The 13,291-nt window shown below is 44.1% G+C and overlaps 1 protein-coding gene across 1 annotated transcript in view; it reads right to left on the reverse strand.

Moving 5' to 3' along the window:
* Nucleotides 1-4,105: 4,105 nt before the first annotated feature.
* NTNG1 (netrin G1) overlaps nucleotides 4,106-13,291 on the reverse strand; it is a 303,873-nt gene continuing 294,687 nt past the window's right edge. Inside the window, exon 7 of the mRNA XM_088022930.1 lies at nucleotides 4,106-4,335. Coding sequence (XP_087879056.1) covers nucleotides 4,106-4,335 — 230 coding nt within the window. The remainder of the gene's footprint in view (nucleotides 4,336-13,291) is intronic.

Consider the following 13,291-nt stretch of genomic DNA (forward strand, 5'->3'; position numbering starts at 1 on the left):
ACAAATATATATAGAACATGTATTTCAAAGTTCCCACAGATTCTGTGCAAGCTTGTGAGCAGAGACTGTTGAACAGGTATTTTATTTAGTCTTCAACAACAGGTGAAGTACAACAAACCCATATCCCATAATGCACCCATGTCAGAGTATGGGGTCTTTACATCCTATAGTAATACTGGATTATTGATGGTGGAGAGGGAAGGCAATGGGACAAAAGATCTGACTTCAGGGTTTCCTCACAGCTGCCCCCAGTCCATCCCAAACTTCCTACCATCCAGCAAGTCCACAGCACAAGTCTGAGAAGAGGTGTGGCGGAGCATTCATAACAGGAACCGCTGAACTGTGGCCCATGCCTTCCCCCAAGCTGCACATTTCTGTTACCCAGGTGAGTGATTTGTGCCATCTTAGCAATTTAATTCAAGGGCACCTCATGCAGTGTTTCCGTCCAGGCAGATCCACCAGGTGGGGACCAGGACAAAAGTGCCAATGGAAGCCCATGTGTCATATGGCTAAACAGTTAAAAGTTACATGGCAAGCTAACACAGGCTTGAATAAAATACATTCCAATCCGCCACTTTGACACAAATGCTTTTATAGGAATTGGAAACCCAGGTATCGACTTAGAATCCTTAGCCTGCTCAGAGTTCCTTCCGTCCTGGACCCTGGCCCTGAGGTAGCCCTAGTCTCCCCCTCCCACCTTTCGCCCCTTTCCTTCCATTCCTGAGCTCTGGTTTTCACCGCAAGGAGCTTCTTCTCGCTCCTGTGAGAATTCTCCAGTGTGCACTGCCTGCCACGACCGATTCATGAATCTATCCACACAGACTCACTGCTGGCCACCCTTGCGCCCAGGGATGTGCAGTCATGATGCATGATGCCGCTTGCCTTTAGGACCTTGGGCCCCCAGAAGAGGTGCATACATGCCGTTAAAGTGGCTGGAGGCCATCTGGGTAGGAAATACTAGGTTCCCAGCTACTAATACCAAGTGACAGGAGGGTCAGAATGGGCCCCTTTAAGCAAGGGCCCCTCTTTGCTGGGACTGAAGTGCTCCATCTAGGCTGGTACATGGTCAGGAATAAATCACTTCCATATCACAGCAGACCAGGCTAGTTACTGTCTTAGAAATAGTGATACTTTGTATATAGCTGAGCCTTCGGACAAAAATTTTGTTGCAGTTTTATGCTCATTCATGGTGTTGATGGATGGAATTATATTTTTACTCTGCGGGAAAGTTGACAAAGCAAGAATTGGGACCTTAAGTATGTGAACAGCTTAGTCCCCACTTTTCAGCCGAGTCCTGTTCTAAAGACATAATATGGTAGCTGGAACCCGCTTTGCAAGAATGCTGGAGAGCAGCAGATGCATAAAAATCCACTGAGCTGGGGTTTCTTCAAAGGAATAAACCCTTTAGAAGAACTTGAGAATCCAGATTAAAAAGAACATTTCATTTCCATTTGTAATATACCTAAAAGTGAATTTTTATTAAAAGCAGATCACATCACTTCAGGAAATTCAGAAAACTATATCTAAATACATGGAACACAAGATATTCCTCATCAATTTAGATTCTTATAGCCTCATAAAGATAAAATGCAGATGAATTGATTTAGATCAAGCCTTCATTAAATTTTAGAATTAGCTTTTGGAATCCCATGTATTGCAATGTGCAGAGTCTGATTCCTGAGCATTGTGACAAAGCCATGAGTGGATAATGATAAAGTGCATCATTGCTAGAAATAACACAGTCTGCCTTTGGTTTGTGCTCATAAACTATAAGACAACCTAAATTCCAATTTTAATATGAGAAATCCACCTCATTATAAGTAATCTCAAACTCTGTGTGTTATCAGCATTTTCATGTGTATTCTTTGGTGAGTCTGAACTATAATTTGCTGTTTATGCTTCTAATGTAAATCTCCAATTTCTGGTTGGCCACCCTGGCACTAAACCAGCACTCGAATTTATTTCCATCTCTCCTTATTTCTTACATCAAAAGAGACTGTTGGTTTGAATAAGAAACATTCAATCGACTTAGACGTGGGGTGGCAGGCAGCGCAGGCATTACCTGTTTACCTTTTATTGCCTGTTTTGAATTGGCTTTTCTGGGAACAAAACCAATAAGACACGATGTTCCTTCATCTAGTTTTCACCCAGGTTATTTATCAGAAGACACCCCCCCACCCCCGGCCCCCACCCCATGGTGGGGTGAAGAATTCAGCCTGGGAGCAAGCTTCCAACCTAACACTATCATGGATTATTGCTCTCCCAAGTCATGAAGGACTTCATTGTCCGAAAGACCCTGGCTTGGGCTGATAATTGTTTCTGATTCCAGGACCTGCTGCTAACACATTTGTAAGCCGTGGAACGACAGTGTGCTGGGAACGGAACGCACACTCTTTGAGCCACTTTGAGACTTTGCAAGGGTTCCCCCCGCACCACCCCTGCCCTCGCTGTCTGGCACAGTCATTGGCCTGCTAAAAGGCAGAAACAATTTATTACACCTCGGGTGGTACTTAAAACAAACTTTATTCTCAGGAACAGCAGTTATGTCTCCTTGCTGCTGTATATGTTGCTATTTCCTCTAAATACTAAGTCTGTAGATATTCAATCAAATTGCTAATCACTCAATTTCCCTGCCACTTTCCTGGTTCTCCAGGTTGCCTCTCATGATACTCCATGTAAACACTGTATTTGCGAAGATACACAGATCAGCATCCCTAGAGTCACATGATCACATCAATCTGTGAAAATAGCATGACTTAAAAATTAAAGTCTCTTAGTACTCTGCCAACAGGCTTTGGCATGATCTTGGCAATCGCTTAGATTTTTTTTTTTTTTTTTGCTGTTATAATTTTTCCCAAGTGGAATAGTCTCATATTTTGCAGAAGTTGTCCAAGCTAGTGAATATCGATCCATCTTCCTGGGTACTAAATTCGTCAGCTGAACGCATTCAGTCCATATAGGAACCAGTAAAGTGAGTGTGGAACTGCTTGGTGGCTGCTCCTTTCATCTTAAGAAATTGCAATACAAATTCCTGAAATCATTTACGCAGGAATTTTTATTCTTTAAATCTTCCAGTGTTAAAGCAACAAGAAAACACTTAGAATGTCCTTTGGTGGAATCTTATTACACTTGTTATATATGTAAACTGATATTCTTTGATGCCAGCACGTTCGTTGCCCTTACAGAGAGATCTCTGCACAATGAAAACAAAACAGAACGCAAGAGGACAAAATAAAATGTCAGTCTTTGCTGCTTCGAATTAGATACATTAACAGATTGTCTGGTAACACAAATTGGCAAGAATACAAAAAATCTACATATTACAGTATTTCAAGAAAAATAACTTCATTTGAATACAAAAGGATAGATACACTTTCTTTTTTCCTAGAGCCACTCTTGGACAGTGGATGTGTGCTCACACTGAGAACGACTTCAGTGCTGCTAAGATATAGGGAGTATGACTGGCTTGAGCTTTTGGAGGGGGCTGTTACACATGTGCGTTACTAACATCAGACAAAGAAATCTTTCAACCAACAAGGGTTACAGAGCAACGTTCACTAAAGCACAGGTTGGAAGGGGTTCAGGGACTGAAGCAGGCCAATATGGCAGCTTGTAACAGATTTCCTTATACCCACAGTGCACTGCCAACAAAGAATGCTTCTGTTTGGTTGGTCCACACACTGGGCCAGTGGTGCTGGGGCACCCCACGGGAGAGTAGCGAGTGGTTGTAGGTTGCTTGATTTGTTTGTTTGTTGTCTTTCCTGTTTCGGGGCGGGGCGGGGGGGGGGCTGTCGCTCCTTCCCAGTTGGCAATAAGCTCTGCAGCTGGCCTTGTGACTTGCGGTGATAGGATCAACAGCTGCCAACGCCTCTGGAGTCAGAAATGAACAGTCTTTACTCGGATGTGCTGTCCACGGCTGATCAATATGGCTTAGTTCTGTTAGGCCTTTTTAGTTTGTACACGGTGTCGGAGTGGGGGTGTCTGAGGGTGTGTTTCCTATGTTCTCAGCGAATGCTTGCGGGTCGCATTGGCCTCCCCCCCCTCCGCGCGCGGCGGCGGCGGCGGCGGCGGCGAGCCCTGGCCGGGCTGGTGGCCTGCGGCGCGCCTAGACGAGCAGGGGGCTGGCGGTGCCCAGCATCGCGGTCAGCAGCAGCAGCGCGGGGGAGCCGGGCGGGGGCGCCCCCTGGCCGGAGTCGGAGCCGCAGCTGCCCGCCTCCTCGCACCGCAGCTTCTCGCACAGGATGCCCGTGTACGCGGCCGGGCAGAGGCAGCGCACGTTGTTGTAGCACGTCCCTCCGTTCTGGCAGTGCAGGAGCTCGTTGTCGCAGACGTTCGCTGCAGAGCGGGGGGGTGGGGGGTGGGGTGGGGCGCGGGGAGGAGAAGCAGAAGCCATTTCAGTGCATCTAGTACAGCAGATTTTCGGCTTAAAAACACCTCTACGGATCCTGTGTTTCCGCCCGCCCCCCTCCCCTCCCCGCCACAAACTAAGCACGTGACTCCCAATTTCCAAACAAATGTAGTTTGCTGCCTTTGTTTGTTTGTTTTAAATCATATTTGTCTTTTTCGCATAGATTTTTGCTGCGATCTTGGATAGTATCATTGTCCATGTCAGGCTATCGAGTACAAAGTAATGGAATACTCCTGGTTTAGCAGTATCTTCTCTTCATAGGACTGGGACCTGTTGGGACCTCCTGCGTTTTTAAAGGACAAGTGCCCTGATACAAGAATGCAGAGTTTTAAAAAGCCAGATGAATGGTAGTTAAAATGCAAATAGGTATGGCTAAAAGGACCAAGAACCTCCAAAGGGGTGGGGCATTCTCCCTGCAGGTGATTCCAGCGGCAGCATGCGGGAAGACAGGGCCTAACGGGGGAGGCAGGAGGAGGGAGGGGATGGGAGGGGGGGAGGGGAGGGGGCAGGCAGCATGCTCCAGGCAGGCGGCAGCCAGATCAGAAGAGAGAAAGTGGGAGGAGAGTGAGGATGAGCCGTCATATTTGCCCCTGACAGCCTATTAGGATATTCACTGCCTTGTAAATCCGGGAAGTAGTAGAGTCCAAGGTTACCTTGATTTCCCGGAATGATAAAAAATGCAGTGATGAGACCCTGATTACCAAAATTTCGCTATGTCCGTCAATTAATAGAATCGGTTTGAATAAATCAAGCAAGCAATTCCAGATACGAAAATTCATTCATGGTCCCTGTCATGTAATTTTCATCTCTAATGATTACTTATTTCAAAGTTCTGGTTATCCTCATTAATTCCATGTCTCCTATTCTTTTAGATAATCAAGGTTTCACTGATTTAGCAGAATGTTAAATAGGACCCAGGGAAATTAAAATAACAACAAAGAGTAAAAGAGCCAAGAACACTTCCAACAACATATGCTGCTTAAGCATTTAATATATAGAACCACTCCGGAGCGGGGCGGGGAGGGGGGGTTAGGGGCAGAGCAGAAAAAGTAGATTTTTATAAATTATAACATTTTTCATTTTTAAAAAAATGTCATGGTCAAATTTCCCTGGGGGTACCACATGAATTAAACACACACACGCACACGCACACACTTAATATTACTATCAAGTTCAAAGTATTAAAAAAAAAAAATCTCCCAAGTAGTAATTCAATAAATGCTGCTTGTCCATTAATCATGTTCAGTAGTCATGTCACCTTGAAAGGAAGCTTCCTACACACAAACGTTCTAATGCCCTGTGTGCAAATGAGCTGAGGAAAGATAGTAGTGGACGCTCACAGAGTTAATAACAAAGTGCCCTCAGCGGGGCCTTGTTTTACCTTCTTCCACAATAACTCCTTGGCGACCTCTAAGACAGCTGCATAATGTATTGGTACAATTTTCAAAAGTACCCACACTTGCTGTCTGCAAATGTCAGAAGTGACTATTAAGGCCTACTAAATCCTTCAGTTCCAAATATTGACATACAAGGTGGTGTTGTGGGGGCTCTAGTGATTATATAAGCTGCCTCTCATTGGGTGGGAGAAATCTTGAATATTAGACCCAACTTATAGTATTTTATGTCATGGTTAAAAATGTCAAGAGCTGTAGCTGGGAGGCAAAAATCTACAAGTGTAGAGTGGTTCTACTCATGGTCAAAACTGGTTGTTGTTAATTTGAGAAGCATCCATAGGTTTTCAGCATTTTGTTTTGCTTACCCTTCAGGAAATAGCTGTTTAATTGGGGTAACATGGAAGAAACAGATCCAAATAACTGTTTCCATTTAAAGTTAAAGATTCTTAGCATTTCTAGTCCCAGGCAGCAGATTGCTGAATGGGATAGTTCCCCTTCCATTTTGGGCACCAGAGGTAGGGAAATATCTGTTCTATCAATATCAATAATTGCTTGCCTTGGATTATTGAGAAGAAATCAATAGTTAATTAGATAGTGCTCCCCTTAAAAAAAAAAAAAGCTATTTTTCTTCTTGGACTTGAAGGTAAACCAGTTGTTGAACAGAGATTTCTTTCTTTTTCCTTTCTTTTTTCTTTCCCCAAGAAGCTGGTGATTAAGTTAAAATCCAATACCTTTCTTACATTTAAATAATCTGCTAGTTGATGTTGGTGAGTGTGAGAAATTCAATAACTAGGCAAGGAACAGATGTAACCCAGGATTCATAATATCATGGATTGGGGAAGTAAATTTTTTTCTGTAAGAGATAAACAGAAAAAATCAAATCTAGAATATATTTTCATTACTTTAGAATTCGCTATAAGACTTTTTACATTTAGTCTCCTGATTGTGCTATTCGACAAACACAGAACTTCATAGCTATGTGCAGCATTCTGTTGGAATCACGTGCTAGAAGCACATCTGAACCTAACTACAGATCTTACTTGCTATTCATAAATTTATCCTTCATCTTCATGTCTTTTTGAACCAAATTTGTGGTGCTTAATGAATAAACTAGGTGGCTAACAAATATCACTGAGCTCTTCTTCAGCATATGAAGCCTTTTACGAAACACCATGAACAGATAAAAAATGATAAAGCGTGATCTCTGCTCTTATGGAGTTCAAGTCTGGTTGGGAAGCTAAAACATAGGCAAGACATGATCCAATAATAATTTCATTAGCATGCCTTTATCAATTCCATCTGCCTCAGCCAACATCTGTTGTGGGCCAACCATCCCGCTCGATTGTACTGTTGTACCTGCCCTAAAGGAGCTCACAGTTTGGCAGAAAACAAATGAAAACGAACATGCAGAAATAACTGTGATACAAAAAAAGACAATAAAGGAAGTATTTGCAAAATGCTAGGGGAACTGAGATGCTGGTGTAAATAATTATTTGGAGGAAGATTAGAAAAGATTCTAGGAAGGAGATTGTATTTGAACAATAGTGCACTCCAGGCAGATATTGGTAGAAGGAGCATTATGGATGGGGAAACTGTATGAGTATGGACTGGGAGACTTGCAAGTGCAGAGTGCTGGTTATTAAGCAATTGTCTCTCAACTCTAAAAGCACCCTTCTTTCTGCACGTTGTCTCCGGCTTCCACCGACAGGGGAGTGTTGCCCTGTGATGGCCCTTTACCCTGGTAGCAGCATTTGGTCCCAGGGTGTAGCTTTATTCAGAACCGGCTTTATTCCCCCACCCCCTCCCCCCCTCAGAAGTTTCCTGCACCAACCCAGCGGCGTTCCTTCCCTAGAGGTTCAAGCTCAGCTCTGAGGGGCCCTGCCCAGGTTTCAGAGGTCCCAGGCAGCAGTCAGGCATTCTGTCCCCCCATGTCTGTGGGGTCTCCCCTCCGTCCTTTTAGTTTCTAATAACTCATCCTCTTTCCTGTGATCCTGCTGCCCAGGAGTGGTGCTGCTCTCTGCTTATTCAGTCTCTACTATCTCTGAGTGACTTCATTGTCCTCTTCTCATTTCTAAATTCCAAAACACCCGTTTAACTGTTCCCTTCAATGAATTTTCTCTGTTGAGATGCCTAGTGTGGTTTCAGTTTTCTGACAGGAGCCTGAGTGAGAGACGCATGGAACACACTGGCGAATTGTGAACGGACTGGTGTGGCTGGAATGTTGGATGTGCACAGGGCAAATGGAGACTGGAAACGTAGGCTGTGGCCTGGTTGTGTACCTTCTTCATAACACACAACACAGAGTTTCGATAATAGGCAATGGGAAGCTGTCAAAGACCTAGGAGCAGGGTGGTGTTTTAAAGGGGGGAGACACAGGTGAGGCTTAGCCAGAGAAAGGACAGACTGGAGGCGAGGGGCCCAGATGCTTCAGTAGAACGGGCTTGGTCTGGTTAGAGCAATGGGGAGGGAGAGGTGATAGATTTGGACGCAGGCGATTTGAAATGGTTAAGAGAGATTCTGAGGTTCCTGTTTTCAGTATTCGGATGCATCGTAATAAAATTTATAAAGAAAAGTAGATTGGAGGAAGACTTTGGGCAGGGAAGAAAATGCACTTTTTTGGACCTATTGACTTTGAGGGGTCTGTAGGCTCTTCTTCAGGGGTCTTGTTCTTAGCCGGAAAAACCAGTTAACCGTTCAGGAGGTAGGTCATCCTGGAGTTACAGGTTTGGAGCAGGGGTGATGGTGGTCATTGTTACAGATGGAAGTGAAGGGACTAGAAGACCTAATCTTGGTAGAATGTAGCATAAGGACAAGTGAAGGCTCTGGATCGAACACTGAAGAATATCAGCATCTAGGCCACAGGAAGAGAATGAAAGATCACAAAGGGTCCTGGGAAGAAAAGATGTCAACAAGATGCAGTGATCATATGAGGGTATACAATTAATTCTAGAAGCCTTTCTGCTGTGGGTGACTTTATCTAGGGATGAGCAAACAGACTGGAAGAGTGTGAAAGAAGGGTACTTTGAGTGAAGGAAATTGCAAAATAAGGATTACATGTTCTTGATTGAATCTGACAGAAGGGATTTGGGAATAATTAAAAAAAGGATTGGAGAAATTTAAGGAATTAACATTTAACAGAGGTCTTTGGTTGTCAGTCTAAAGTAATGCTTTTCAACAGTGGATGATTTTGTCTCCTGGGGGAAATTTGACAATGTCTGCAGACATTTGGTTGTCACACCTCAGGGGAGGGCATGCTACTGGCCTCTAGTGGATAGAAGCCAGAGATGATGCTAAATATCCCGCAATGCACAGGACAGCTCCCCCCCCCCCCGCCCCCTCCCCAAACAAAGAATCACTCTTCAATTAATGTCGATGGTAAAATGATGAAGTTTTACCAGGGTGTCAGCCACAGCAACGAAGAGGAGCGGTTGTCCTTACATATACTGGGCAAAGGGGAATGAAGATGCCTTGCTGATTCTAGATCACAGAGAGATAGTGAGTTTTTAGGTGCAGAGCCACGGGAATTAGAGGCGACTGTAAATACTCAAAGTTGAAATATAAGAGTGGCTTATCCTTGGAGGGGAGTAAATACAGAAAGCTGGGATTTAAGACAGACCCGTTGGGTCACACACCGTTGACAATGAGAGAATAAGAGAGATGAACCAAAATGACCCATCGTATAATTTGTTCTACTTTGCTCTGTTAGGAATAGTAAAATCACAGTGTGGAGAAACTCCAGAAACTAGACAAGTTCTAGATGAGGAAACTGAAAGCAATTTATGGAAGAGCTAGAGCTAGAATCAGGGCTCCTGATTTACAGATTCCTGCTCTTTACATAGAAAAGAACGTTCAGGAGAAACACAGTAAATGGTGGCGTGCAGTGCGCATCCTATGTTCCTCAAGACAATCTAACTAACCTCTGTAATCCTCAGTGGATTGTCACGTGTACTGACCAGCTGTTCTGCCTTCATACCACACTGTGACTAGGCGGGGGTATAGGTTGAGAGCATTAGATCTCATATCTTCCAGACTTCCAGTGCGTTCTGGCAGCACTCCAAATACCAATCAGCTCATCCATAAAGTGTAACCAAAAATATCAAAGGTCTAGGTTGGGAATAGCAACAGATAAACACCATTTACAACCCTGGCAGTATCTCCAGTTCATCCAGCATGTCACTGCAGATTAAAACTCCAACCAGGGATTGCTCCCCAACACACATCTTGCAGTTACCACTTCCTTTACTTGGTGCCCTTCTGTGTGGATTTGTCTCAAACTGAAAACTCTCACCTTATTTGGGGAAGTATTTACATTAAACATGTCCTGATTCTATCTTCATTGCTATTGACAACCTAAGGGTGTGCGATCTCTGTAAACAAAGAAGGTTTGTCTTTAAGTCCTTTGTATGAGACTTGATCCAGTATTGGCTGCAAATTGTTATTTGCCAGACACCATTATGTTTATTATGATGAAATATCCTTAGATACCAGAAAAACTAATCCTACTTTGGTACTGGCTTGACTGTATTCTAAAGGATACTTTTACCATTGATAAAAATAATTCATTAACCGTCGGACGTTTCAATATTAGGAATGCTTTCAAGTGGAGCGACCAGAATGATCTGTGGCCCCTAAGAAATAAGGTTGGGTATTAATGTTAGAACCAAACAGTTATGTGGCTAAAAGATGAAGTGTGGGATCCTGGTGAAGAGGCTGTAGTTGGCAAGGTGTTATAATAGTTCTGATCACAGCTTCAGTAAGCAAGCCACAATAGCAGATAAAGAAGCTTCCACAGTTGCTATGAGTTTATAAAAACACTCAAAATTTTCAAAGTGAAAAAGTAAGAATGAGCGGCATTTCTTCCTCCCTGTTTCCCTTCTTATCTTTCCTCTGGCTTCGATAATGAGCCACAGGGATGTGGCTAAATTATTCAATTCTTTAACTTGTTTTTGTGGGTTCCTTGATTGTCATGCATGTTTCCTCTTCCCAAACTGCAATCCCTTGTCAAAATGTGAATGATGAGGGGCGCCTGGGTGGCTCATTTGTTAAGCATCTGCCTTCGGCTCAGGTCATGGTCCCAGGGTCCTGGGATCGAGCCCCGCATCGGGCTCCCTGCTCCATAGGAAGCCTGCTTCTCCCTCTCCCACTCCCCCTGCTTGTGTTCCCTCTCTCACTGTCTCTCTCTCTCTCTCTGTTAAATGAATAAATAAACTCTTTAAAAAAAGAAAAAAAATGTGAATGACGAGACCTTGATTCCTTTTCCTTCCGTTAGTCCTTTCTGGAACGTATGGAAAAGCAGACATAGAGAGGGATCCCTATGTTCAAAATGGGCACCAGCCAGAACTTAGTGTCGCTGCTTGTTCTATTCTTCTTTGCTTTGGTGACCTGAAGGGTCACTTATTCCCCTTATGGTCATGATGATCCATTGCATTACAAAAGGGAAGTTTTCTGTGTTTGGATCTTGTTCAAAGCCACTATACATTTAGGTTCACCCTGTCAGTGAGCCACTATGCTTGAGCAATGCTGGGTCTGTATTTATAGACTTGAAAGTTTCTCTTTTTGGCTTTGTCTCAGGCACTTCAAGGGATCGATGCAACGCGTTGCCATGACAGCCTTCCTTGATGGTTGTATTAATAAAGTGACCTCTACCTTCCCCACCTGAAACGAGCCCAGGATTGCCGAGGGAAAGATGTTCCAAATTGTTCCCGTCCTTTTCAAAGAAACGTCAAAGAGTGAATAACCTCTACCAAACAGGCTAATAACAAAGGCATGTGTGCAACATTCAGTTCCGATTTAGGCATTTGAGATTTTGTGGCAGGGAGATAAAGAGCTATGATTATGACCCATTTATTCAGCCTTGGCGGCTGTGATACAAAGTTGTGAGCTGTGAGATATAAAATTGGGCCTTAGCTCCTGGGGTATGGAAGAATCTTTGCAGGCTGGTGTCTAATGGCCTTTTGTGAATTCTGGGCACACTAACTGCATCCCCCCCCCATCTTTTCTCACTTATGTCTGGCTATGAATGGTGACGTGGTACAGTGGAGAAAACATTGATTAAGAGTCATGAAACCTGGGGCGCCTGGGTGGCTCAGTCGGTTAAGCGACTGCCTTCGGCTCAGGTCATGATCCTGGAGTCCCGGGATCGAGTCCCGCATCGGGCTTCCTGCTCAGCAGGAAGTCTGCTTCTCCCTCTGACCCTCTTCCCTCTCGTGCTCTCTATCTCTCATTCTCTCTCTCTCTCAAATAAATACATAAAATCTTTAAAAAAAAAGAGTCATGAAACCTGGGTTCTAGTTCTGACTAGCCATCCCTTTGCCCTGAGGTCTTGGACATACCATGAAGCTACTTAGTGACATCTACCCATCCATCCATCTATCCATCCATCCATCGCCCAACCAGGCACTGTCCTAGATGATGGGCACATGGTAGGAGCCAGGCAGATGATGTAGCTGCTTCTGTGGAGCTTACATTCTAATGAAAGCTAGAAAGTTAGGGAAAGAGTTTGAAGTATGTATCTCTCAAGTTCTCTTGAACTTTATGATTTACATGCATATTTTTCATGGGGAGCCTATCGTCTTAAGAGGCAAAGAGTGAGGAATTCCTCCTCTTTTTCATCAAATACGTGATGATAGTTGGACTTCTCCAATATTATGAGTCTTGGTGATGACTCAGGTAGCTGTCTTGGCTTGATTGGTTTTGCCCGTCGGTCTTATCTGGTGCCCCATCGAGCAGGCATAGTTTTTCTTCCGACTTGTACTAGAAGCATGAGGTGGTGTCAAGAGAATGAGGTGAAGACACCTTGTGATTCAAGTCGGGTCTCTGTAGTTAATGGGCCGTGTGAACTTGGGGAAATTGTTTCACCTCTATGTGTCTCTCTTTCCTTACTTCTGAAGCAAGAATAGTTACACTTGTCCTGTTCACCCACCTCGCAGTTGGGAGCCTCAAGGCGAATTATGTAGAGGTGCTTTAAAAAATATAAAACACAACCTAAGGATACTTTGTTAATGTTAAACACCTTCCCCATCCCCCGCCCCTGCAACCCCAGTGCTAGAAGCCCAGGGCGGAAGAGTGAGGTGCTCATTCCTAACCCTGCCAGATAAGGAATTCATTACTACCTAACCAATTCAAGGTGCTCAAGTGAAAACGGAAGCAAATGTCCTCCCTCAAAGACAGCATCTGTATATGTCCTCTGAAGGTATGAATCTTGAGACAGTTTGGGGTCAAACATTCAGGTCTTGAATATTTGTATTCAGCTGTTGTGTCCTCCACAAGGTTTTGCGAAGCTGGCCTGGAGGGGCAGTGCCTGTCTTCTCAAGGGTGACTTGTGTACTCTCACTCAGTGTGCATTCTCCTGTACTGATCAGAGTACAGAAGGTGTGTTTTCAGGGTCCCAGGGAGCCCAGCTTTAGCTTCTGCTTTGGGGAGGCAGGGCATAGGTTCAGATGCAAATAGTATCTAGACTGCAACTTGGAGGCGATCAGTTGGAAATATT

The sequence above is a fragment of the Eumetopias jubatus genome, unplaced genomic scaffold, assembly GCF_037043125.1.
Source record: "Eumetopias jubatus isolate StellerSeaLion01/CBP00866 unplaced genomic scaffold, mEumJub1_p1.0 scaffold_4, whole genome shotgun sequence".
Lineage (NCBI taxonomy): Eukaryota > Metazoa > Chordata > Mammalia > Carnivora > Otariidae > Eumetopias > Eumetopias jubatus.